The sequence below is a fragment of the Ochotona princeps genome, chromosome 12, assembly GCF_030435755.1.
Source record: "Ochotona princeps isolate mOchPri1 chromosome 12, mOchPri1.hap1, whole genome shotgun sequence".
In the NCBI taxonomy this organism is placed as follows: domain Eukaryota; kingdom Metazoa; phylum Chordata; class Mammalia; order Lagomorpha; family Ochotonidae; genus Ochotona; species Ochotona princeps.
Genome location: NC_080843.1, coordinates 24,798,041 through 24,825,689, shown reverse-complemented (window position 1 = coordinate 24,825,689; position 27,649 = coordinate 24,798,041). Strand labels below are relative to the sequence as shown.

General features: G+C 34.5%; 1 protein-coding gene across 17 annotated transcripts in view; it reads right to left on the bottom strand.

Moving 5' to 3' along the window:
* Positions 1–27,649, bottom strand: part of MYCBP2 (MYC binding protein 2) — a 217,510-nt gene that overhangs the window by 56,751 nt on the left and 133,110 nt on the right. For 8 of the 17 annotated variants that reach the window (XM_058670605.1, XM_058670592.1, XM_058670593.1 and 5 more), the window contains 10 exons: positions 26,277–26,332; positions 23,304–23,419; positions 21,020–21,117; positions 20,234–20,350; positions 19,121–19,261; positions 11,863–11,937; positions 9,170–9,394; positions 8,168–8,300; positions 3,264–3,386; positions 264–443 (listed from right to left, as the gene is read on the bottom strand). In XM_058670605.1, the coding sequence (XP_058526588.1) occupies positions 264–443; positions 3,264–3,386; positions 8,168–8,300; positions 9,170–9,394; positions 11,863–11,937; positions 19,121–19,261; positions 20,234–20,350; positions 21,020–21,117; positions 23,304–23,419; positions 26,277–26,332 (1,264 nt within the window). The remainder of the gene's footprint in view (positions 1–263; positions 444–3,263; positions 3,387–8,167; positions 8,301–9,169; positions 9,395–11,862; positions 11,938–19,120; positions 19,262–20,233; positions 20,351–21,019; positions 21,118–23,303; positions 23,420–26,276; positions 26,333–27,649) is intronic. The other 9 variants (XM_058670594.1, XM_058670598.1, XM_058670608.1 and 6 more) reach the window with 5 other exon arrangements.

The following is a 27,649-nucleotide window of genomic DNA, read 5'->3' as shown; positions in this document are numbered from 1 at the left end:
TAGTAAAGGTTTTAAGCCACAAATACTTTTTGTAACAGGCTTTAAAATACATATTTCTTGCTACTACAATTAAAATAGAGACCATAAAAGTCATATAATATCACAGCTCAGAATAGTTTAAATACTTCAAAAATGTAGGAGGCCATAATATCCTAACCAAGCAAAACCAGTCTGGGGAGTTGATGACTAATTAGTATCTGCTACATAAGCTGGAGCAAAGCTTCAGAAATGCTTCATGCGGTAAGCAAGGCTGACAGACTTACTCTGAAGCTGAGGTTGCTGGAAGGAAAGGGGCTGTCCGAACACAAATGGGCTGTGCACTAGGGAACAGGGAGGTTTTGCAGCTTGATCAAAGATGGAAGGAGCTGGGAGATTGGGCCGTGACTGAATGGAATTCAATATGGCACTCAGTTGGTCACCTGCAGTAGGCAAAACAGTCAAAACTACAACTTGTTATTCATTAACATCCCACGTGGCAAAGCAAATGGTGATTTATGACATCCAGTTAAGCACTAAATAATCCTGGGCCGATTCAGAAATGTAAGGGACTCAAATTAGGGACTACATTCTGCAACCTGTTTTTTTTTTCCAAATGGAAGCACCCCAATGAATCTTTATAATATATCACTTACAAAACTAAACCCTTTTAAAGCCTAGTGTTTATGGCAGGATAAAGGGTGTATGAAGAATCAATGACAAGTTGCTTCAATCTTGTACAAATGTAAATGAAGATCTGAGTACTGTAAGAGACATCTTCTCCATGGCGCGTAACAATGACGAATGTCACCCTGCCTCATCTGCAGTGTCTTTCATGCAGAAAATACACGGATTATCCTAGTAGTGCTTTTAAAATGTACAATCAATGAGGATGAAAGTACACGTTAATAACTTAGCAACATATTTACATTATAGGTAGAAATTAATACTTCTTTTTTTTTCTCAGTTGGTACTGCCAAAGAAATTCTAAAAAGCATGAACTCTTTGGCTTGAAATGGGTAACATAAAAATCCATAAATGCTATAAGATAAAAAAGAAATGTTAGCCTCATTTGATGACTCATACTAAACTTAAATATGATTCTGCCTTTTTCCCTCCTATCCAAATATAAAGGATTTTTAACAAAAATTTATTTTAAATAAATGAAAAAAATTTTTTGAAAGAATATTTAAATTAAGTAGGTACATTATGCTTAAGAGGGGAAAAATCTTATCCAGATGTGCTGATACAGAAAACTAGAAAACAACATTTCTCCAATCATGTTTCCTAAGTAAAATAAAATTTTATAAACGAATATTTCAATTGCAGCACCAAAATGGAAAATCTATATAAAAAGAGCGGTATCTACCAGTTTTCTATTTGTATATTTAATATTTTATTAAAAATGCTGTAGTGTACATAGCAGATTCGATAATGAAGATTTAAGTAAAATACTGTTTTACAGGAAAAACCATCTTATGCACTAAAATGATTCCTTTCTCTAGATCAGGCCAGAGTTTTAAAACTGGAAACTTCCATCAAAAATAAAATATAAACAAAGATTAGATACATTTCACCAAATCTGAGTTTCTTAGTACTTTTTCTGGTTCCACCAAAATAACATGTAAAAGCCTAGTAAAACTACATTACATTTTTAAAAACTGATACTTTATTTTTTTTCAGTTAACAACAAATGTCAGCAATGCTTATTTCTGCTGAAAACTGAATTTACTACTTTTCTAAGAATTAAAATTATAGCTTTAAGATTGATTTATGCTGAAAAGACAGCAGCACTATAAGATTTCCAAGCCTGCAAGCACACAATTTGAGTTAAACATAGCTTTAAAACAGATACTACAGGAGTAGTGATAAGTAAACACTGAGAGCTGGCAATGGCAGAGAGTAAAGGACACGAAGAAAACATTACAGCTTCAATCACATATGAAGGACTGGGTTAAACTGACACGTATCAGAGCTACCAGATGTAAGTGAGCAAATCATATCCACACATCTAGGTTTATTTTTAAAAATACTTTATGGGAAGCAATGTAGATATCCAACAAAAAGATGGTTTACTCTATATATTATATATTGAAATAATTTGTCTTTCTTCACTTGCTGTGCAAGTTCAGTAGAAGGACAGACACTATTTGTTTCTTGAAACTAAGCTCCTGAATTAATAAAAAATAAATTTGGAAGGCAAAATTATTTCCAAGAAGGCTATTTTTTCTCTCCTACCTATCATCATCATCTAACTCTGTTAACCACTGATGATACGGGAGATAATGAAGGAGCTGAGATCAGGAACACAGCAAAGAAGTGTGTTAAAAAGTTACCTAAGGGCCCGGCGGCGTGGCCTAGCAGCTAAAGTCCTCGCCTTGAATGACCCAGGATCCCATATGGGCACCGGTTCTAATCCCAGCAGCTCCACTTTCCATCCAGCTCCCTGCTTGTGGCCTGGGAAAGCAGTCGAGAACAGCCCAGAACAATGGGACCCTGCACCCTTGTGGGAGACCCAGAAGAGGTTCCTGTTTCCCGGCTCCGGATCGGCGTGCACTGGCCATTGCGGCTCACTTGGGGAGTGAAACATCGGATGGAAGATCTTCCTCTCTGTCTCTCCTCCTCTCTGTATATCTGACTGTAATAAAATAATAAGAATAAATCTTTAAAAATCTCCATTCTCTCTTCCCACCTTCTCATCACTTAAAAAAAAAAAGGTACATAAGGTGTTATCTTTGGTGAAATCAAGTTTAAGTTTCCCTAAAATACCTATTGCTTGGATCATCTTTGATGCTGAGCTCTTCAATGAATAAAGCCCAAACTACTACATGCATCTATATGTATAAGGCTTAGGCTCGTAAACTTTCTGGTTTTACTATACATCCCAAATCGAAATATATAATTTCATGGTATTCTAAAGCAGCCAAAAAGAGGGATGCTAAAAAATACATGTTTAATAAGTTTCAATGTAATATTGTAAAACATTAAACATAATATTCTGATTTCAAAAGGATCATTTAGCAAATTTCTCTGTTGCTCATTAACACTACTCTTCCAAATAAGAGGCCATGTAAAAAATAATTTACTAGAGTTAGCAACAGAATTTTTAGGATGTAAATTAAGTGCCTGAAAAATAATAAAAAAATCCCAACTTATATTGGAAAAAAATACAGAAAACTTTGGGATGCTTGCAAACATTGTAAATATAGGTTTCCTAGAACAAATTATAATTTAATAAAGGAGAACAGGGCAACAACAGATATAAGAATTCACTTTCAAACACCTACCTTTATTATTTCCGAGTCCATAATCAAATCCTTGGGCACTGCAACTTGCCCCTTTATTAAAAGCTTGTACTGAGAAAGGGCTTGGAGGAGGAGTCTGAGAATTTTGATCCAGAAGAGCTTGTTCTACAATAAAAGCCACAGCTATTCCATTAGCTTAAGTGCTACTCTCTTTGCATACAACAAAAATTTTGAAATTATTAAAAGACTTTATAATGGTTACATTTTTACATTGATCTGTCATTTGGATTTAACAGGTCTAAATACCAAAAAGCTTGCCAAAATCTTCGTTGTTTTTGTTTTCATTTACCAAAATACACAGTGAAAGTTTGAAAAGAGAAACACTCTTATAGAACCAATTTATTTCACTAATGAGAAAGATAACTGAATTTATATTAAAACTCATAGAAAAGGAAATCTTATATTTGTTAGTGATGCACAGAAGGGCATTTTATAAAGAGTGGATTTCTTAAAAGAGGTAAAAAGCAAACATTTTGTATTGAGTGCTTAGAAATAAAAAGGTTGCAAAATTACTAAGCATCCAATACTTACATCCCTTTTCTTTTGAAATATATTTTAACGTACAAACACAAAAAACCCCCCAAAATTCAACATATAACTAATTTTCACTTATTGTATACTCTCCCTACATGAAGGGATGATAAACAAGGTTATGTAGGCAGTCTAAGGCCACTAAATGTATCATAATTCTTATTTCAAGAAGGAAGTAGCAAGTATTTTATCATTCACAAATGGAAAGATGCAACTTATAAGACAGGCAAACTAAATTATTTCTTATGAACAACCCAACAGCTTCAAGAGTCTAGCCGATGTAATATCAACAATCACACATTGGTTTATGCTGCAATATTTGAGTTGAAATATTGCAGTGTCCCACTCAATATACTAAGTTACACGTTAACCAAAAATTTAAAAAAGCTAAGAGGTCATGTTAGCCTCAGCTGGAAAAAAAATAAGTGTGAAATGAAAACAAACAGGTAGAAAAAGGTAATTATTTCATTGAAATAACAAGAAAAGTGAATATACATATATGTGTATATATATATATATATATATTTAAATCAAGATTTCTTTAAGCCAAAAATGGGAGTAGAGGAATGTAGTAGTGTTTGTTCCTTATCAATCAACTGGAATTCTGCTGTACCAGTGGTACTATATGGTCTACACTTGCAGAACTTAACATAAATAAATTAAAATAAAATAAAATAAACATGTGAAATCCAGAACTTCCTTTAGGTAATAGTAATCTAAGTTAAAACATTTCAGCAATAGAGTATTTCTCCTGAAAAATACTGATGAACAGAAATGGACATAAAAGACAGCCTGATTCTACTCTTTCAAACTCACAATGGCTAAATATTAAAGTGGAGCTTTTTTCATTTTTTAAAATAAAGATTAATTGATCTATTTGAAAGTCGGATTTTAGAGAGGGAGAAACATACAAAACTGATCTTCATCCATTGTTTTGCTTCCTAGATGGCTGCAACAGCCAGCACTGGGTTAGTAAAACCCCTCATCTGGGTCTCCCATGTGGGTTGCAAGGGCTCAAATGGTTATGATATTTTTCACTGCTTGGCCAGGCCACCAGCAAGAAACCAGCTGAGAAGTGGTGCAGTGGCCCTTGAACTAGTGCTCATAAGGAATGTTGGTGTTACAGTGTTCTATTACCCATTATGCCACAATGCTAGCACCCTAAACCTGGTTTTTAGCCTGGCATTAACGGCCTACTACCCTTCACAGAAATATCAACGGCCAATGAGGTGTTTTACAGAAAAAAGTTTTCTTGCCAAGTACACACAAGAATCTGGTCTGTGATCACCTCAAAGTTTCTTTTGGGATCTCCCCAATGAACTGTCGGACTTAGAACCCGAACCATGAAGGGAAGTGCAGGTTCCATGGTCTGCCATGGAGTGCAAGTGCCAGAGCCGAGCCTCCGAACAGGCTCAGACGGAGCAGTGGAGAGCATAACCAGGTGCACAAGTAGGATATGGCAGTCTATTGGAACCTGCAGAGGACACCTGGTACCGAAACAGATGACAGAACAAATCAATCAACTCCCCCAGCCATATGTTGGCAGTGAAAAACAGGGCAAACGGAGACTCTAAAGTGGACTATGTCAATCAGTGGATTCTGCAGTGACTTCATCGTGCTTGGAGTGGCGAGACTGGCAGCAATTCATAACTGTTGAACTATAAAATCACTTGAGCAAGACTCTTGGAGCATGCCCCACATCAGGGACCTGGGATGGGTGGGAGACTGGGTGGGGCTTCTCCCTTTATTTTCCCCTTTACCCCTAGATACAGGAAAAAAAACAATGTGGAAATAGTCTTACCCACTTTCCTGGAGCCCTTGAACCTTTGTGCTCTAACTATGTAAAGATTGTCAAAAATAAAGAAAATAAAATGGAAAAAAAAGTTTTCTTACACTTCAAAAAAATAACAAAGCAAACTCCTCTTATTCTCATTTTAAATGCATACAGTTACAGACCAATGAGAAGACTATCTGCATATCACATCAACTAATGGTACTGATTCTAAGGCATTAATACCTTTTCATTCTACCTCTTATTATCCCAGGTTTTATTTGAGAATATAAGATTTACTTTAAGTGCACATGTATGTAACAAATGGGTAAAAGATGATTAACTGATCATGGAGAAAACCTTAAACATGTTTTAAATTAGGGTTGAATATGCATCTCACCAGAAATAGTAACCTAATTTAAAAAGCAGCCTATCTTACAGAAATTCTTCCATCTAAGTTTATGAGAACATAATTTCTCATAGTAAAACTTGCTCCTTAGAATGCTCTACCAACTTTATGTTAATTTGCTCCTTTAGCTTTCATATAGGATTTATAAGGCCATGACTTGTGATGCCCTAAATGATAATTGGGGACAGATTTATGAGGTTAATTTTGCCAAGGTCACGCAACTAAAAAGTTGTAGAGCTGGAATTCGTACCTTGGCAGTTCAGATCCAGAATTCACTTTTACACCTTATGATGTGCTGACAGTTAAAAAAAATTACAGAGCTTGAAAGATCCTTTGAAAGTCACTTAAGCCATCCTTATGTGTGTAACTGCTCTTACAAAGTGGATCTCACTGTAGGTATTTATTTACATCTGAATGTTCCTTTATAAAAGAAAATGTTGAAAACTGACTATGTGATGAATATGTGGCAAAAATACAATAAATGAAATGGCTATTCTATAAATGTCTGCTTTATTACATATAGCCTTTTTCAAAATATGACGACCAGTAGTTCTACCATTCTAGGACACTATTTTACATCACTGTTTTTGACTACAAAGTTAATCTGGCAAACATAATAGGAGGGAGCAGATTATTAAACTGTTCAGTATGCAGTGTGGTACAAACAATACAGCATTTAAAACATAAGTGATTTTCTGGCTCAAGTGTTAACATATGCCATGTAACCAGCTGGTCAGTACCTGAAGTTTTTTTGAAACCTACAAGCTTTAGTTTATTCACGTATAAACTAAAGATTGTATTTCTTTCCTCCTGTGGAGGAGAAAAAAAGATAATATACTTAAAAATGTATTTTGCCTCTCAATCATGTTTCAAATCTTATTTGGATCCATATCTATTACCGGCCAGTACTCCTGGGATGTGAGCTTTACACAATAGTTATCTCTTGGGTAAAGCAGCACATTCGCTCACTACCTGACCTTATTGTTATAAATTTGAGCATTTTCTAGAAAACTGTATGTATCACTTATCTACTTATTTTGATTTTTTTTTTTTAAACACCACTTATTCACTAATTTGTCAGGTGAAGAAACAGAGGTTCACTCCGGCACTGCCCATAACAGCTGGAATTGGGCCTGGAAGAAGCTGGCAGCAGGGGATTCAACCTGGTTCTCTCACAAGTGGAAGGAACACAGTGACCTGAGTCATGACCACTGTCTCCCAATGTTTGTATTATTCTGGAAGCTGGAGTCAGGAACTGGAGCTGGTTATCAAACCTAGGTCCTCTGAAGCAGTAGCCAAATTTTAATTAGGTTCAACAGTGGCCCCAACTATTACTTTTATAATTCAACCTGTATTTGTAAAACTCTGTAAACAACAGCATATGTCAAATCCTTTTTTTTTTTTTTGAACTAGGAATACAAAGATAAATATCCTGTACCTGTGTGTCTACCTATTCACAAAGGACGGACAAGCTAAGTATTTAGATAAGAAATATTAACTTAAAATGACATAAAATGTTTTGTTCTAGTGGTTGTATGGTTCTTATAGAAAATGGAATCCTTGGGCTCTGTCACTATCTACTGAAATTTCACCTAAGTGATGACATGTAATGAACATTGAGGAATAAGTTTGTGTCATCAGGAGAGTAAGGAGCAGAATTAAACAAAAAAAAAGGCATATCTTAAGAGATCAATGTTGAAGAGGTAGAAAATATTTAAGGCTGAAATTTTAACAGCAAAACAGAAAACTCCAAAGACGACACACGTTTACGTACTGCACCTTCCATGAAATAGAACTCAGTCAAAAGAAGTTCCCTGGGAGAAGTACTGTGCCTAGAAGTCTGAAAACTAAAAGTCTATTTGGTAGCAGAAAGGTCAGAACTTACAGTACTCCACTGGTACAGAAGAATGAGCTACACGAGTCTATATCATTGAAATCAAAAGCAAATTTTATAAAGATGGATCCACATATTTCAAATGTTCTCTATATTTTCTTCTTTTATATGTATTCAATTAACACCAATTCTATTGGTTACTAAGAGTTCCTTAACCTTTAGTTTTGGTTAAACTTGAAAAAATGGATAGAGCTAAACTCTTTGGACAAAAGTAAGAAAATACATGTTAAATGCCTCAGTTTGAAAGGTTATGGGAATAAATCACAAATGAAGCCACTTGCCATCTTCATGCCGGAGGTACTGGTTCCCGCCTCTGTCTCTAGCTAGGGACCAAGCCTCTCCTTCATCGCTCTCACAGAACTCTACCATGCTGCTCTGATCCAGCTGCACCCACGTACCTTCAGCATTGGTTACCTGGCACATAACAGAAAGCACCATTGATTTGTAGGACACTCTCAGGCATTCAGGATGAAAACCAGTAAACAGCTTAAGAGTTTGATTTATGTAATCATTCCAATATACTGCTATCATGAAACCAGTTTCTGAAATTAAGACCACAGCGTGAGGTAATAGAAATGAATAAAAAGTTCTGCAAAACACTGCTCATTTAATTCTCTGGTTAAAAGAATAATTTTAAAGTACAAAAAGATAACCAATAAACAACTTTAAGCATCACTAAAATCATACGGATCATTTTTTCCCTTTTTACATACAAAATGCAGATATTATTTAGGTTGATAGTACCTATAGTACAACTTGAAAATGAACCTGACACTGAGAAATAGCATGACACACTACATCTTTAAGCTTGTCAGCTGGGACAAATGCCACATTGGCCTAAAAGTAAATTTATTTGCTCAGGACTTCAGTGAGACCTATAAACACGGGAGGAAAAAAAAAAAAAACAAAAACCCAAATCCTTTGTATCAGATCACATCACCATTTTGATTCACATTAAGTATTTTAAATGCTGATAATCCATGACAGTACATTTGTAATCATGAAGAGATGCATGCAAATACTTAACATTTAAATACACAGTAAAAAAATCACTTGTCAATATGAACGCTGCTTTCATAGTGACAATTATGAGAATAACATTACTAGAAAGTAAGCACACACGCAAAAAATCAAGTTAGCATTTTCAATAGGAGTCAAGACAAAGGCATTAACATTTTTAAAACCTGGTACAGAAAAGATAAGTCTTTAGAAGAAATGGATGCTTTGGTTGCATTATATAGAAATGAGTATCATAGAAGGCATGAAGCTACAAGAATCCATACCTCTCCCACTGCTTTGACTTTGTTTCCCAGAACTAACATTCCAATTGGGATACCTCTAAGGTTAGGGCAGCTTCTGATGTTGTGACCTGAAGGGCCGGTCTTCACTACCTTGTACATGCCTGGCCCTCCTCGCAAGAATGGCATGTCCTGTTCTTGCATCGTTGCTTCCTGTGGGCAGCAGCTGTTTACGTCTTTGAAAAAGTCATCAGTATTAGTTTTAGGTTCCTGGAAATTTGAATAGGAAAAAAAAACAATAAACAAAATATAATTAATTACCACTTTCAAAATCCTTCTAGTAATAGTTTGCATATGAAGTCTACAATATTAAAAATTATAATATTGATAATCAACAGTGAGAACATATAAAGATAACTTGCCAGTTAATATCCCTATTGTAAGAAAAGTCTTTAAATTTTATATCACTAAATTATATTTAAAATAAAAATTATGAAATACAAAGTGTAGCAGATGAAAAACTGCATCTCAGGCTTTTGACCACAACTTGAGAAATACAGCACAGCAGTGCTTGACTTCACTTTCATCATCTAATGTAGTATTTAACAAAATACTTACTACATGAATCATGTGAAAAATTTGGTAGCATTATTACAGCATTACTATATGTTGATATGAGCAAAACATAAACACTTGTTTCCACTTCAAAAATTTTCTCATATAGAAAAATAGCTATCAGGACACTGGAGACTTAAGTATCAAAAGAGGTGACAATGATGAAAAATATGTATAAAAACATATTAAAAAATATATATATAAATATATATATGTATAAAAACTATAAATATATTTATAGTTGCTAGCTATGAATGAAACATGAATGCTTTAAAGACTTTTAATAATTAAGACTTTCTCAACATAATATAAATGAGAGTGTCTTGCTAGATTTGCTAGGCTATTACTATACAGATACATTAAAGATAGGAAGAGATTATGCTTTTAGTAGAACAGAAAGGAGAACATCAATGGTGCATTTAAAGAAAACAATGTATTTCAATTTATAATATTGAAAAGTCATTTCTGAAATTCAAAAACCTGTCCTAAATTTTCCGACTATCCTGAATGCTATGCTGAAACTGCTCCCTCTGAGAATGTAATTAAGAGAAGTAAGCTTTCCTTATTTTCTCACCACACAAATATAAACTAATATTTACACCAGGGGCTGTTCTATTACCATTACAATGCCTTAAAAAATTCATAAGCACATTTTTACAACAGCATGGAAACTACAAATTAGTTAACATTCAAACTGAGTAAAAGATAACCACAATGGGATACAATTAACACTGATTAATATTGTGAGTAGAGTATTTGGAAACCTAACATACAAGGCAAAATTATACTGAGTAGTTCTATTTTTTATAAGTATTTCATATTAAGAGATAGGTATACAAAGCAGACTAATATTACCAATAAAACCCTGAAGTTAAACAAGTGGATTCTGTGTACTTGTCATTTTATTAATTCAATAGATGCTTGTTCAGGAAAATCCACCATGAATATTTCTATAATGTTTTCTAAATCTCTTTGATTTTTACTTGAGTAAATACATAAAAATACATACGAGGGAACATTAACTTATTTACATGTATTACAATTAGTGTATTGTATTCAGCAATAGAATTTAATTACATATTGTTAATTTGAAAAGAGAATTTTAAGTACTTGAAACTTTAGCTTGATTTACAAATGAAAATAAAATATGTATTTCATAGAGCCATGCACACGTATCTGTAAAACCTACATGTACGTATATCTACATACAGCATTTCAGATAAAAATTGATTGTAAAATATATGGACACTTCAGATAGTACTACTGTATGCAAAATGGTTTTAATGACCATTTAAAATGTTTAGTTGTGAATGATCTATTAAGCACATCACATTATTTCATAGTTGGAAGAGAAATGTTTTAGTTTATTTGCTTCTACTAAAATTGTAGCAATTACAAAATCTAAATATACACAGACTTTGTGAAAGAGAAATTTCATTCATATCTAATAACTTTGTAACAATAACAACTTCAGATGCGTCAGGATAACATTACAAGTCTTTGCAAAACTAATGATTCCAAACAATTCACTGTAAGGTAATATATATGAAGTATAAAACAGTTAACTTTTTTATAATGTGTCACACAAATTGATAATTGTAAACAAAGTTTATATAACATTTTAAAACTATCTAGTATAAAAAATAACGGAACAACAGATCATACAACCATGTCTGTCATTCTCAAGCAGTCCTAAAATATAGATGTGAACTAATCCAAAATGTAAGCCTTGGGTACCAGTATGTGAAATCAGTGAGCTTTAATATCTTTTTCTCCCTCCATTCCCACTCTAATCTCAGATGAACATCTAAATGTGGAGCAGACAGTGGAAAAACAGAAACCATAGGTCAGCACAGTGCTACCTAGGAAAATTCATTTTGAAATAGCTAAATTGGAAACTACTGTGGCAGAACAAAACAAATGCAGCAACTTTCTGGTTATGTGAAAGTTTCTTTTAAGCTATTGCTAGGAACAGAGACGAAACAACTGCAGCACTTCACACATCTTTTATTGGCAAAATAATATTTTATTAATCTGAAAAAGAATTAAAGAGATGATGCAAAAATTGTTACACATGTTGAAATACCTGAAAAGCACATTATTGTTCCTTACAATTAACTCACCTGGGGGAAAAAAGCTTTGGAAGTCCATGCAAATACGTCCAAATCCCTGACTCCTTGGCTAGCATTAAAGATATTCTGAGCGACAAAGTTTAAGAAAGAGAAATATCAACAAAGAAAGGGAACAGGATATCAACTGCAGAAGATGCGTTCACAGTAATAACATTTTTCTGTATTCTAGTACCAAGACAGAAATGTTATTGTACTAAAGGGAAACTGAAGCCACCTGAGTAAACCACAGATCAAGAAAAATTCTGTTAAATAATAAGTTTTTGTCAAAAGCTCTCCACGGATATAGTGTGTCATGCCATTTACTAGAATTAAGAGCCAGACAACATTATAAATCTTGAGACAACCAATGCAAGGATACCTTAAAGATCCTTATTTCAGGATATATACGTTTTACGACAGAAAACAGTCTGCTCTTTCATAATGAAATTTCGAATGCAGATCGTATAGAAAATGCAACTATTACAATGACAACGGCATGCAGCATATCAAGCACAAAAATAAAATAGTAAAAATAAAATTTAAAAATCTAAGTTATTTTTCAACTTTCTTCTGCTCTATAAATAGAAAAATCATTTGGAAATGTTTGGAAGGCAATATGCAATATGCAAATAAAAGTCTGAACATTTTCCCTAATGTCAGGCCTACTTTTCTCCATCTCAAAGTTTAGGAAATGCACAGAACATTAAGGATATATATGTTAAGGTCTGAAAATGTTAAATTTTTTTAATGATCATGTAGCTGGAAATTGTTAACATTTTCAAAAAATGTCTTAACGTTTTTGCACATACATACATCATTTTATAAATCTGTTCCTAAATTTTTGAGTAGCAATGTGAAATTTTACTTCTCATAAAATTTTGATAAAAGGTTGTTTCAGAAAAAAAAGAGGACAGTTGAAATATCTATAATCATCTAAGACTTCAAAACAAAGGATACATCACAGTCCACAACCAATTGTAAGTTACTTCAGACAATAAAAATTCATTTACTACTCACTAGTTATGTTTTTTTCAATGTACATATGGGTTTCAATGAATGTTGATACCCACAAACATACACAAATGCTAACTCAGAAATACAAGACATAAAATCCAGAAAAAAGTTTTTATAATAATATGCCTATAAATAAAAGCAAATTAAAATCAAAAGCCAATATTTCTCTTCCTCCTTATTTCTCAAAAGGTTAATGAATAAGATCCTTTCTTTTTGTGAAAAGGGGAAAGCATTGCAATGGACTTTGAAATGCTATTTTTTTAGGAAAAAAAAGTGTTTCCTGATTCATTCATATCTATGGATAAAAATTTGTGGCGTATTTGCTCAATGATTTTTCTCCATCACATAGAAAGAACAGTGGTGCAGACCCTTAGACATAAAACAGCATCAAGCATTCTTCAGCATGCTCCATTTTTTATATAAACTATTCTACTATCAGAAATAATGTAAGAAGCAATCCAGATAAAAGCTAATGAAAAGGAAGCAATGTGGTGACTAATGTATTTTATATCTGTGCTTAATTTCGATGGGCAAAATCAAGTGCTTCATCAGTCAATAACAAGCACATGCTAATTTTTTTCCTGAAAAGTAATGTAAGTATAAAGCATGGTAATGTTATCAATAAAACAGTTTTTATTACATATGAATTCAAATTTGATGTTTATGCTTTTCTTCTGCAATTGCAGGAATTCTTAGTCCACGTAATTTACTGTAAGTTTATTTTCAAGATGTAGTCTCCTAATAAATATGTAGTAATTACACTTCAAAAACTGACAAAACAGGAAATGGAGTTTAAAAATAAGATAAACTTCAATAGCTTTCTCTGAAAATTCAGAAATATTTTAGCCTAAAATTAGGCTTGAAAATTGATTGCCTCCAAATGCTATTTCAAGCAAATACAAGTACTATCAAGACAATTAGACAACTAAAGTATATATTAAAAATCTAACTATATGAACAAATACTAAGATGCTACTCCAAAATGATAATCTAGCAAGATACAGAAGATTTAACAAGCCAATAATCTTGTAGTATGATGAAACATGCTAAATGCTCATGCTGAACAAAATTTTCAATGTGCTACATAAGCACAGAGCAATAACTGACAATTTAAAAGTAAAACAAAATAACCTTGAGAAATTAAACGTAACATACACAATATATAAAATTATGGTATTACTTTAGTTGTTGCCTAGCATTCTCTTTAGGAAACTTAAATGCTAAGCTAAAAAATAGAGACTATTTATAACCATTTAAAGATAGCATATTTACGAATACTATTTTAAGCAAAAAATTATTGCATTTAAAAAGATAGATTATATGCACACATACCAAAACCTATTAACAAAATGAAACAATGATATTGTGGATGTGTTAAAGCTGATATTGTCAGGAATTAAGTATCCCAAAGAATGAATTTGGCCATAAAACACAAAAACAAAAGAAAACAAAACAACCCAGCATTTTTAAGAATCATACTGGATAATACGATGAGGGAAATCACCAAATGATAGAACAGAAATTATTGTGTATAAACTTATAAGTTCAATGACTGAAAATGTTCTTGCAGCAATTCAGATAACATGTGGATCATAAAGATGCCTTACAATGCTGCTGTAGGTTTTATCACTGACTTCTCTTATGTATAAGCTTCACTCCATTCAACTTCCTTCTCAATCTTAAAAGAGCTCTTTGGGGTCCATCGGCGTGGCCTAGTGGCTAAAGTCCTCGCCCTGAGTGACCCGGGATCCCATATGGATGCCGGTTCTAATCCCGGCAGCTCCACTTCCCATCCAGCTCCCTGCGTGTGGCCCAGGAAAGCAGTTGAGAACGGCCCAAAGCCTTGGGACCCCACACCCGCGTGGGAGACCTGGAGGAGGTTCCAGGTTCCCGGCTTCGGATCGGCACGCACCGGCCATTGCGGCTCACTTGGGGAGTGAATCACCGGATGGAAGATCTTCCTCTCTGTCTCTCCTCCTCTATATATATCCGCCTTTCCAATAAAAATAATAAATCTTTTTTAAAAAAAAGAGCTCTTTAATTTTTTTTTTTTGTAAGAAATCAGCAGTTGAAAGACTTCAATTTTAACAAAGCTTCAAATGAATTGGGCATGTAAGTTTCAAATCACTAACTTTTTTTTAATCACAGACATAAACTTGTTTTTTCAAGTTAAGGTTTTGATTCTAAGTATTCAAATGTCTTTCATGCCATATATGTCATGTCATGTGGCTCTCCATTATTTTACTTGTGTCTTCCCTAATATATGAAATATTCTACAAGGTGACAGCCCCAGTCTTTAGGTCCTATTTCGTACTGCATCCCAGAAAAGAACCAGGGAAAATTCTTACATTTTTTAATAATAAAAAAAATCAACATTCTCCAGGTGCACTCTCAGACTGATTTATGTCACCGTTAATACTTAGCATGCTTTTCATTTGCATCTCAAGAATCTGAAGAAATACAGAGTTGTATTTACTTTCATATCTATAGTCATTCCTTACCTCTATACTAGATCAAAGCATATGGGGACATATGCTTTGGAATCTCACCAACCTCAGTTTCAATACCAGCTCTATATACTTTCTATTGTGATCTTCAGGGAGTAGCTATGTTTCCTCACTGGAAAAATGGGAATGATAATATACTAAATCATGAAAATTACACAGAAAATTAAGTTAGAAAACTAAGCAGTGTGTTTGTGCTACGAAATCTTTTAAGCAAAATGATCATATCAAACGCAAGGAATTATAACCACCAACAAATGTTGAAAATCTACTATGAGCAAGTATAATATTTAATACTGTAGAAAAAAACCAAAATGAGTAAGAAGGGTTCTTTAATGAGTTCTTATTTTTTTGAGACTTCAAAACTGAAATGGTAGTTATACAAACACAAATAGCAAGAAAAAGAGTTCTGTGCCATTGGAGAAAGAAGTATGCCTTTTCCACTTCTGCAGACCAAGTGCCACCTTAGAAGGCAGAGGGTAATTTAATGTCTCCAGCACTTGTTTGTTCTCTACCCACAATTCTTTGTTTCACTATTGCAACCATTCACCAATTTACAACCCAATTTGTCTCCCTAACTTTGGACATTTGATTCACTTGAGAAATTCCTTCACTTTTTCCTGTTAACTTTTCAAGACCTTGTCAAATGTCATTTCCTAGGAGAAGCAATGGTAATTATATAACAATTTAAATAAATGATTATTAATGAGTAATTAATGAATTATTGGGAAGCACCAAGAAAATCCTCCACAATTGAGTGCAATAAATGAGAAAAATACTAGAAAAGCAAATGAAAGTATTCTAGATAAACAATGAAATAGACATAAAATTTTAAGATATGTCCTAAAAAGGACAGTAATTACAAGAGATAATGAATATTTCATAAGTTATCTATATTCACCATCTCTCTAATGCTATTCTTAAAATATTTTTGAAAACCAGTTATAATAGAACATCTGATGCTATTTGATGTTATTATTATCTTATTATTAAGTGCTATTTAATCTCTAAACTCTAACAATATTAAAGAACAAAACCAGTAAAACCACACTTAAAGCCAAATGAGGGCACCAATATTTTCTTCAATGTTTTGTTACAAAGTAGTAGTATTTAAATAGAACTATTGCTAGCGAGTTAAAAATTTAGTTTATGGTGCAGATTTATAAAAATGAGTCTTCTGGGCCTGGTGTTGTGGAGCAGCCCATTCATCCTCTGCCTGCAACACTGGCATCCTATGAAGCTGCTGGTTTGAGTCCCACTGCTCCACTTCTGATGTAGCTCTCTCTTAGCACACCCAGGAAAGCACTGGAAGATGGCCAAAGTGCTCTGTCATCTGCCAAACACATGGGAGATAAGCCTGCAGGTTGTGGCACTGGCTGTTGTAACCATTTGGGTAGTACACCAGAAGATGGAAAATCACCGTCTTTCACTCTCAGTAATTCTCCGTTTCAAATAAATAAAAGACTTTAAAAAAGATGTAAATAAAAAGAGACGGAGCAATATGAGAAGGGCACTGCCACAGGGGTTAAGAAGCCTATATTTCACACTTGAGTGTGACATTGGTTGAGACATTGGTTGAGATCCCAGTTCTCAGTTTCAGCTTTAGATAGCCTCTATCATGGCAGATATTTGAAATAAATTAGTGGATGAAAGCTTTTGTTTTTGCCCTTCTACTTCACAAAAAATAAAATAACCTCTGCCTTGCCAAACTCACATTATTCCTTAAAGGAAATCTAGAGAAAAACAAAAGTACCTTCAATTTACTTTCTGTTGTTTAATATTCTGAAAGTAGATTTCTTCCACTAAGTCAGAGAACCTCTTCATTCGCACTCCAGTAAAACCATGCAATGTTTCTAAGGCTCACTCCAAATTTTGTTACTGCCCTTCTCTCGCTGACCTTAAGACTGTATTACATAAATAGTTCAACAAGTAATAAGCTTGTAGTTAAAAAGAAAATTGGAAACATGTCATTGTAAAAATTAAAAGAAAATTAAGGGCCTGGCGGCGTGGTCTAGCGGCTAAAGTCCTCGCCTTCAACGCCCCGGGATCCCATATGGGCACCAGTTCGTGTCCCAGCAGCTCCACTTCCCATCCAGCTCCCTGCTTGTGGCCTGGGAAAGCAGTTGAGGACGGCCCAGAGCACTGGGACCCTCCACCCGCGTGGGAGACCTGGAAGAGGTTCCTGGTTCCTGGCTTCGGATCGGCACGCACCGGCCCGTTGCGGCTCATTTGGGGAGTGAATCACCGGATGGAAGATCTTCCTCTCTGTCTCTCCTCCTCTGTATATCTGACTGTAATAAAATAAATAAATTTTTTTTTTTTAAAAAAAAAAAGAAAATTAAAAGGAGAGAGGGTGAAAGTAAGAAAGGGAGGGAGAAAGGGTAGAGTGAGAAGTATCTACGCTTTTAAAAGTATATATATGAAACACATGAAACATGCTCCCTCTATATAAAACTTTTAAAGAAGCAAATAAAGTTAGTATAGCCACAAGACACATGCGCAAACACACACCACAGAGTATACTACAAGTTGTGAACGGATGGGAAAAAGGCATCAAAGAACACAAATCACGGGATTTAAAACTACAGCACATTGTACTCTTGAACTCCTATTCTACCCTGCTTATTCTCTTATCTACGAATATCTTCCCCTTCCAGAAAGACCTCCTCAAATGAGAGAACGAAGCAGTCCAAAAAAACTAACCAACCAACAAAAAATAAAAAAACCTGAAATGGCAAAGGCAGAAAAGATAATACAAAGTAATACTTTTATTAGGGATGGAGGTAAATATCCCACAGTACAATCTTCAAAGGTCTAACTTCATTAAAATAAAGTTATATAAAATAGTAATTATAGCTATCTTATTCAAGACACATTTGTTGACATCCTCAAGAATATTTGGTTACAGTAATGATTTCTAACTTTATAAGGCCAACTCTTGGGATAATAAAGAGCTATTTTTTTCCAGAGAGTCAGTCCCTCTTTTCCAAGGGGTTAAAATCCTCTTGGCTTTTAACTGCAAACAACAAATTGAGAAAACTTTAAGATTTGGATTTTAAAATTAACGTTTTATATTTGTATTATTGAGTTTCATTTCTGTAAAGCAGTAGGCTAATACTTTACCATACTTGTTAGTAGTGTGTGTGAGCATGTGGAGTAACAAAATATATACAAAAAATAAAAAGAAAAGTAAATACAAATAGAAGTCCCAATATTTTTCCCCCAGAGAATCCTATACAACCACTGCTATAAAGAACATTATTCTGCAATATCAAGAAAAGTAAATGTAATATATGCCAAATAATTTAATACAATATAGTTACCTTATACACTCATTTTCTATAGTATTGTCTAAGTTCAGAAACACTCAGAGACACAAGAGAATTACAAAATGCCAACACACGTATAAACATTTATACTTTTTCAATATAGAGTAATCCTGAATCCATACATTTCAGTTTGGAATTCAAAATAATAATGTAAATAATAAGGAAAAAAAAATGCAACCACTCTCATTCCCTGCCTCTTTGAATGGAATTCAGTAGGCCTTGTTTAATATACTACTTCCTGCCCGTGATGGGTCATAACAAGCATCAAGATTTATACTTAACTGCCAAACTCCATTTCCATTACACAGAAGCCCTTAAAGATTCAAGCATTTACAAAGTAAAAGTTATTTAATTGCATGTTAAAAGTCCTGAAATGAGTACAGAGTGCACCTAGCAGGCTTTTCAAAACCACCTTTTACTTACGTCAACAGGGACCAGCAGGCTCTTGCCAAGATGTTGGTTAAAAGACAGGCACCAGGCTTCAGTGTACCCATTCATGTTAGGAACGTACTTCTTTATGGTCTCATCATTCAGTCTCAGCCATACACCGTCATCATTGTGGATCTATGGGAAATAAACAACCCATGCCTTCCTGAATCCTGGGAGACAGACAGCTCTGCAAGGTTACAAAGTGGACAGATCACAGTGGACCTGCCCATTAAGTACTCAGTTTTCCCAGAAGGTAAGTTTCAGAGCCTCTAGGCAAAAAAGTCTCAGGAATGACAAAACAATGTAAGTTCTATGGTGAGATTATAAAAACAATTTCACTTTGAGTAGAAGTACAAAGAAACCACACTCTAATATAAACAAACAGCAAAACAGGATGCTTCCCAAAAGAAAACAAGTCCTTCCCTAAATTTAGATTTTATTAATCAGACGTTACACGCTTATATTACTTGGTAAATATAGTTAGAAGGTAAAACAATACAAAAAAATCCAAAACTGGTATTGTAAAGAATGAAAAACAATACACATTTTCAGTATTTGTACAGGTTCTCACTATATTACATTATTTTCCAGTGTGAAATTTTAGCTTTCTTTGCCTGATAAATATTTTGAACTGAAATAACACGTTCTGCAAAATAATTTAAGAAAATTTCTCAAGTGGCTTAAATACATTCTTAAAAGAAAACTTTAAAAATCTTATTGTGCAGGCCTGGTATGGTAGCTTAGTGGCTAATGTCCTCACCTTACATGCACTGGAATCCCATTTGGGCACCAGTTTGTGTCCTGGTAGCCCCGCTTCCCACCCAGCTCCCTGCCTGTGCCGTGGGAAAGCAATCGAGAACAGCCTAAATCCCTGGGACCCTGCACCCATGTGGGAGATCAGGAAGAAGCTCCTGGTTCCTGGCTTCAGATGGGCTCAGCTCTGGCCTTTGTGGCCACTTGAGGAGTGAATCATTAGATAGAAGATCTTCCTCTCTGTCTCTTCTCTTTGTACATGTGGCTTTCCAACAAAAATAAATATATCTTAAAAAAAAATCTTATTGTGCTTTGTTTCCAAAATTGATTAGCGGGAGTATCTTCATGAATTACCTCGTCAATAAAAGTGATTGTTCCATTCACTTTCACTATGCCAATCTGCTCACTCTGAAGAGATGGGTGACTGCGGATGCGGAGCCCGGCACTGTCCTTTGCCACAAATTTTCGAACCTGAAAAAGGCCAACATAGACAATGAGACAGGAAAAAGAACCAGACTTCTTACATGAAGATAGAAAGAATTATAATTCAGAGAAAGTTTCTAAAATTATTTTTATTTGGTTTTCCTGTACAAATAACAGTGGTCTGGTTATAACAACAAAATTTAACAGTATTGAAATATTATTGGAAAAAAATAAATTACTAATAAGTGTTTATAATCTTTTCTGAATACATAATAAAAGGATAACAAAGACATAAAAGGATAAATGAAGCATTCTTTTTCTTTAAGAAAAATAAATTCCATTACCAATGCTTTATTTTCAAAAAGCAGTTTCATATGTACTTCCTTTTAGATTATCATTTATTAATTTTTGTTAACAGCATCAATATATCATTTATATACTTTTTATACTTAATTTTAGTACTTTTTGTTGATTACAAATTTTCAAAAACATTAATTATTTAACTCTTATAAATTAAATCACAGTATACAAAGCCAAAAAGGCTATGTTCTATACTATGAAATGATTAACATTACCATGATACAATATCCTAATATATTACAAAGTAGAGAATTAGAATACTGAAATCAAGTAAAATACTACATCTTTGATGTGCATTTTGATGTGTCAATGAAAAAATTGTAAACTGCCCAGCTTCTGATTTCACCCTACCCTGACCTTATTTGGCTGAGGTTCAGTCTTTGGTTTGACCAGCTGCGTTCCTGGTGGAATCATTCCTTTTGGAGGATCTTTCACTTTCACTTCTAAACCGGCATCTGTAAGGAAAGGAAGTGAATCATAACGTTTGAGAAAAGAGGAGGATTCTGTAAACTAGCTTTATAAACATTCAAGGCTATTTTAAAACATCAAATACCTGCATTTTATGCTAATTAACAGGCTAAAGATCAAGAAAATTTTGAAAAACTGCCCCACAACTCTAAGGGACTGCTATGTTTCAAGAAAAAGATTTTTGACTTGGAACATGTAACATGGAAAAAAATCAAATTAATGGAGAAAGAAACTCTGGTGCGATTAAATGCTATATAGCAGCATCAGAGCAGAGCGTCAGACATTACAGACACCTGCCACCTCTATGACTGACAAGCAGTGTGGTGTGCCCGACAGAGACCAGCCATGCCAGTATGGTCGTAAGTTAAAGTTTTTATACTAGACTGCTTGATATCTTCCTCTGCAACTAACTGGCTGACTTCAGAGTCTCAATTATTTTTTTATCTGTGAATTGGGACTGATTATAGCACTGAGTTATTGTGAGAAGTATATTACACACATACTGAATTAATGGATTTTAGTTATTATCATAATTATATTAATGAGTTAATATCTGCCTTTGTCTAGAGTTCAGCAAGGTCCTAGCCTGCTGACACTGAGAGAATGCCGAATTAAGGAACAGTAGGGAATACAACGGATGACTCTAAATAAGCAATGAATTTATGTCAACTTCATTCCCATCTCAAAAAAACAAAGCAAAGCAAAAGAAAAACAACCCACAAATGTTCTGGAGTTTTCTTATATTTCTTTGGTAGAGTTTCCTTCACCCTACTGTTAGATGAGTTAGAAAGTTCTCAAAATCTACTGAAATCTTATCATCACTTTCAAAGAAAAAGAAATCTTCATAAACGCATTCTTAACTACCTCTGCTATTGAAACCTTGCTATAACTTATATCCCTTGTATGTGACTGCTTGTATTATACTTCATGTAACTTTCATTTACCTAAGCAATTCTCTGAAAGCCTTTAGCAGAGAAGAATAGCCTTACCTGAATAATAGTTTGCTCAGAAACAACAAACATGCTAAACTGAAGGCTTGCTGAAGATGTTAAAATAATACAGTAAAGGCTGTGAATAACAGTCTCTAGAATGGTATAGAAGAATTTTGTATCTGATTACATCAATGGGAAGTACTTCTGTACATCAACAGCAAAAACCAACTATTTAGGGCCAGGTTTTGCAATGGGTACTTTTGTGTATGTGGAGGAGGACCTCCTTGATTCTAAAATGTATGGATGCTCAAGTCCCTTACTGTAAAATGCTATAATACTTGCATATAACCTATGTACATTCTCCTGCACTTTAAGTCATCTCTAGATTATTTATAATGCCTAACATAATGTAATTGCTAAAACAGTTGTAATACTATTTTGTTTAGAAAAAGAAGTCTGTATATGTTTGATGATGATGTAATTTTTTTGGTGAATATCTTTGACAAATAGTATTCTTGACAGTATTTCTTCCTTTTTTCCCATAACAAGAGGTCTCATAACAAGGGGCTAAAGTAAAGTTGAAAAGAGTGCCAGTCTCAAAGCTTCTCAGAATCTGTAATATGCTAAAGCAGACTGCATGAGTGTTGATGGCGAGATCCCAACACTACCAAGTTTCTAAGTCCATCTGTTCAGAGGAAATCTTTCCTTTTGAGCAGCACATGAATAAACATGGGTGTTTTTTCAGTCTATGGCTATCCTAATATACAGTTTATAAACAGAAAAGAAAAAGATAAATGCACAAATAAAAAACAATATGCTTTTCAAATTTAATGGTAGAAAATAGTTATTCCTTTAACAACCCTTGCTAACCAACATTATAAGCCGGGCACTGAGCTAGATGGGGAATTCTAAAGATGAATAATAAGGTCTCTGCTCAAGCCAGGAGAGGAAAACAGACACATATGAGAAGGGGAGAAGAGGGCTTGCAGAGGATTATATTCAACTAGTACCAAGCACATGGAAGGAAGGAGCTATTCTAGCTATATGGCCTAAGAGGAGATCATGAGTCATTACAAAACATTAAGGCCTTACTGAACACACCAACTAAAGGAAGAAATCAAGCTACAAATTATGAAACTGATCCATGTGTCTGATGTAGGTTAGTGGACAAAACTAAAAATGATGATGATTTTTATTCTAGTCTTTTGCACTATGTAACTGATCTCTTTAAAAAAAAATACCTATTTCAATGCCATCAATGGTAACATGAATAGTGTAGAGTCCAATAGCCCCTGGAGTCCAATTTGCACAGTAAGTACCGTCGTTATTGACACGGATCAGCATATTCTCACTGGGTCTGAAAACGAGAAAGATATTGGAAAACTTATTTGTAGTTAAACAGCAGATGCCATAACATTTCAGCACATATTTAAATTCTGTTTACATTATTTACGCTATGTGACATTGTTACTTTAAGCCTCACTAATCTTCATCCTTACTCTCAGCTGATCATGACTTTGCCTTTGTTTAGTGATAAAACCAAAGTAATCAGACACATCCCTCAAAATTCCAATCCACTCAAAAGCCTACTTCCATTTGCTTATCTTTTACAATGAAGGGAACATACAGGATTGTATCCAAAGCCAGCCTTCCTCTTGAGCAGTGAATATCTTTTCCATGCTACAATTATTTTGTTTTTTTCATGTACCACCATTTGCTCTCACTTTATTTGCATCTGTAAACAAATTCAGAGTCTCATATTCTAACGGAAGCTTCCTTTGATATTATAGACTTCTATAATAAGGTCTCATATTATCTCTTCTGCCACACATTTCTTATTTTACCTAAAGAACTGTCTGTAATCACACATTCTATTTTTTTCATTCCCAATTACTTTCCATAACTTCCTGTTGCTTCACTTGATTCCCTAGAATTGATTCCCCAGAGGCAGTCAGAAAGCATCTGTCAAAGCTGTAGATCACACCATGATACCCTCCTACATAAAACCTTACACAAATTTTCTTGGAAGAAAAGCCATTCATTAATATACCCTTCCAGACCATATATAATACAGATCTTGTTTAGCTCTGTGACCCTATCTTCAAACACCTTCCATCTTGCTCACAATCTTGATCCTCAACTCTCTATTTACTTTATGGAATGGAGGAAGAAGGGAGAGCATGAGAGGGAGGGAAGGAGAGAGAGAGAGAGTGACACATAGATCTATCAACTTCTGGTTCACCTTCCAAATGGATGCAGCAGATGAAGTTTGGGGTTGGAAGTTAAATCAAGGTCGACCATGTAAGTAGCAGGAACCTAAATACTTGATCCTACTGCCTTGGTGAGGTGTGCATTAACACTGGCTAAGCTGTCTTGGAAGTAGAGCCAGGTTTTGAGCAAAGATTCAGTGACAGGGGATGTGAGCACTGCAAGCAAATTCTTAACTCCCGCACCAAACATTGGCCCAGCCCTACTATCTTTCTAGCTGTTCCTCAAAGACTGCAAGTTCCATTCACCTCAGGTTTTTTTCTGCCAACAATGACCTTTCCTCAAATCATGACATGGCAACTGCCACCCAGCAGTTAAGTCAAGTAACATCGCAAACCAGCCTCTCCTGTCATGCAACATTTTGTCAACTGGTCCCCCTCTTCATCTTTTTCTATCAGATCAACTTTTTATTGATAGGACTTTGTTGCATTACCTATAGCTTATTTCTTCCAAGAATATAAATTCTATGAGATATTATCCCAATGGCTATCTTCTTCAAAAATGTACCTAGGTCATGTAACAGTATCTGTCAAATATCAGATGAATGAGTAATTATTAGCTTAGCTGAGAGCTTATCTTGACCAGGCTTAAAATGTCCTATGTATATGAAGACCTATTTGATAGCAAATGTCAATTTGTTCTTAATTTACATGACACACGAGGCAGCTAAGCTTTGAAAAATCTATCCTGACCATATTTACTTAATAAGAATTATATGCTTCCACTGTAGTGAAATTTTGGAACCATAATTAGGTCAGGGAAAAATGTTACCTCCCTACATGCAAAAATAAATTTTGAAAACTTTGCTAGAAAGTTTTTGCTCTGATAGAAAACATTTTAGGTTGTATGTCACAACTGCTATTCATACTGATTAGAAAAAGGGCAACACAACTTGCTAATTTTTAGCCAGTCATGTGAAATGTAGAACAATGAAATCTATAAGTAATTATACTTTCTCAGATTCAGGGCCTTCTCTAAATTCTAGGCAGATGACCTCTTTCAAGTATCATGCATCTACTTTTTTTCCCCAATTATTTTTGAAAACTACTTCAAGTCAATAAGCAAAATACTAAAATAAAAATATCTTCTTAACTCTTTAGTCCACAATTACTTGTGGAATCAAAAAATTAAGCCCAAGTAAATACAACACACTGAAATTTTCTCACAATTCAGTGGGCAAAAGAAAAAATAACCAAAAAAAAAAAAAGAATAAACATAAAATTTTAAACAAAGGCAGTTTATTTTTAAGTTGAACATCTATACACCAAAAATCTAAAATCTGGGGCTGGAGTTGTGGCACAGATGGTAGTTCAAATTCCAGCTGTTCCTCTTATAATCCCATTACCTGCTAATGTACGTGGGAAAGCAGCACACGGTGCCAGGGCTTGGGCCCCCATACCCAGATGGGAGATCTGAAAGATGTTCCTGGCACTTGGCTTCAGCCTGACTCAGTCCTGGGCACTGGGGCCAGTTGGGGACTGAAGCAATAGATGGGAGACCTCTCATTCACTGTCTCTCAAATCAGTAAGTATATTTTTGAAAAAAAATCTAGGATCCTAAGAACTCTGAAAAACACATTTTGGAGCACTTCAGATCGTTGGTTTAGAGCCAGTTCAACTAGTAAATTTTACATAACCATTCAAATTAAAAAAGGAACAACCCCCGAACAGTATCTGACACACTTTTGTCCCCAAGCATTCTGCATAGGCGATGCTTATAACATACTACTTTCTCTAGTACCTTAGCAGTAATGGTAGCATACAGTTGAATATAATTATCTTACCTGTGAATTTACACTTCACTATATGGGCAAAAAGTCTACTAGAAAATTTTTTTAAAAGGCTGTAAGATATTAACTCACACAAAATAAGGCTGGAATGCAGTATGATTTTAGTTGCAAAAAGCTGAAAACATATGTTTAGCTATTCGTTAAAAAAAGTCTTTACCTCTTAGGAGTTGGTGATGCAAAACGCAATTCTTCAAAGGAATAACTTTCATAAACCTTTAGGAAAGGAAGAGATCAAGTCAAAAGAAAACTTTAAAAATAGCAACAGCAAAAATCAAAAGACAAACATAGTCCTTTTTAAAAAATCTTTTTTACATTGTCACAAAAAACCTACTACCATACAGAAAAGCTTATACCTGGAAGGAGTGGATTTATAATGCATATACACAACTGGGATATACTGTGATATTAAACAAAGAGAAACAACTGAAAAGTGTCTTTAGCAGACATCTCAAACATTTGGTGCAGTGTTTAAGATGCTGTTTAGGATGCGGGTACCCCATATTGGACTACCTGGATGTGAGTTTGAAGTTTGCTTCTAATTTCACCTTCCTGCTAATACGCAACCTGGGCAGCAGCAGGTATGGCTCAAGTAATTGGGTCCCTGTCAACCATACGAGAACTTTGGATTAAGCTCTACGTCACTGACTTCAATTCAGCCCACCCTCAGGTATTATGGACAAATGGGAAATAAATCAGTAGATAGAAGATCTCTGTCTCTTTCAAATAAATACAAATGAATACATAAGCCAACTTTAAAGAAGACAGCATCTGAATATCCAATAATCATTGGAAAATTAACTAAAGTGAAAATCATGGAAATTTAACAGCAAAATTATTGTATTTTGGCCAGCAAATAGTGTTAATACAAATCACACACTGCTGTACAGATGTAGTAACTGGAAGTTCCTGTACACTACTGGCTAGAGAATGTATGTGGTAATAGTTAACACAGTACAAGGTCTGCATGTGCTATAATTTAGCAGTTTCACAAGTCTCTAATGGAAGCAAAATCACCATGTTTTGTAATCACCTATGGGCCTAATACATTGTCCATATTCCATCAGGATCTAATGATGACATTACTTTACTCACACATCCTCAATGGTTCGCCATTACTCTTGTAAAATGTCTAATTTGCTGACTGTTGCTGCAAATAATGGCCATCTTGTTAATTTGGACTGACATTGCCTTTGAAGATAATTTTTTGAGAACTTGGAATAGTATTTAGGAAAAATTAAAAACTGAAAAAAAAAAAAAAACTAAAGAAACCCTGATCAGTTATGCCTTTGCAGTAACAGAAAAGTGAAAACAGATATATATTTTTAATAGGAAAAACTGCAGGTTTTAATTAACACATAATATATATTTTTAAAATTTGATTTATTTGAAGGGCAGATTGACAGAGAGGAGGTGAGATAGAAAGAGATCATCCGTCTGCTGGTTCACTCCTCAAAGGGCCATGACGGCTGAAACTGGGGCTGGTTGGAAATCAGGTAGTACCTCTACCAGGTCTCTCATGTGGGTGTGGGG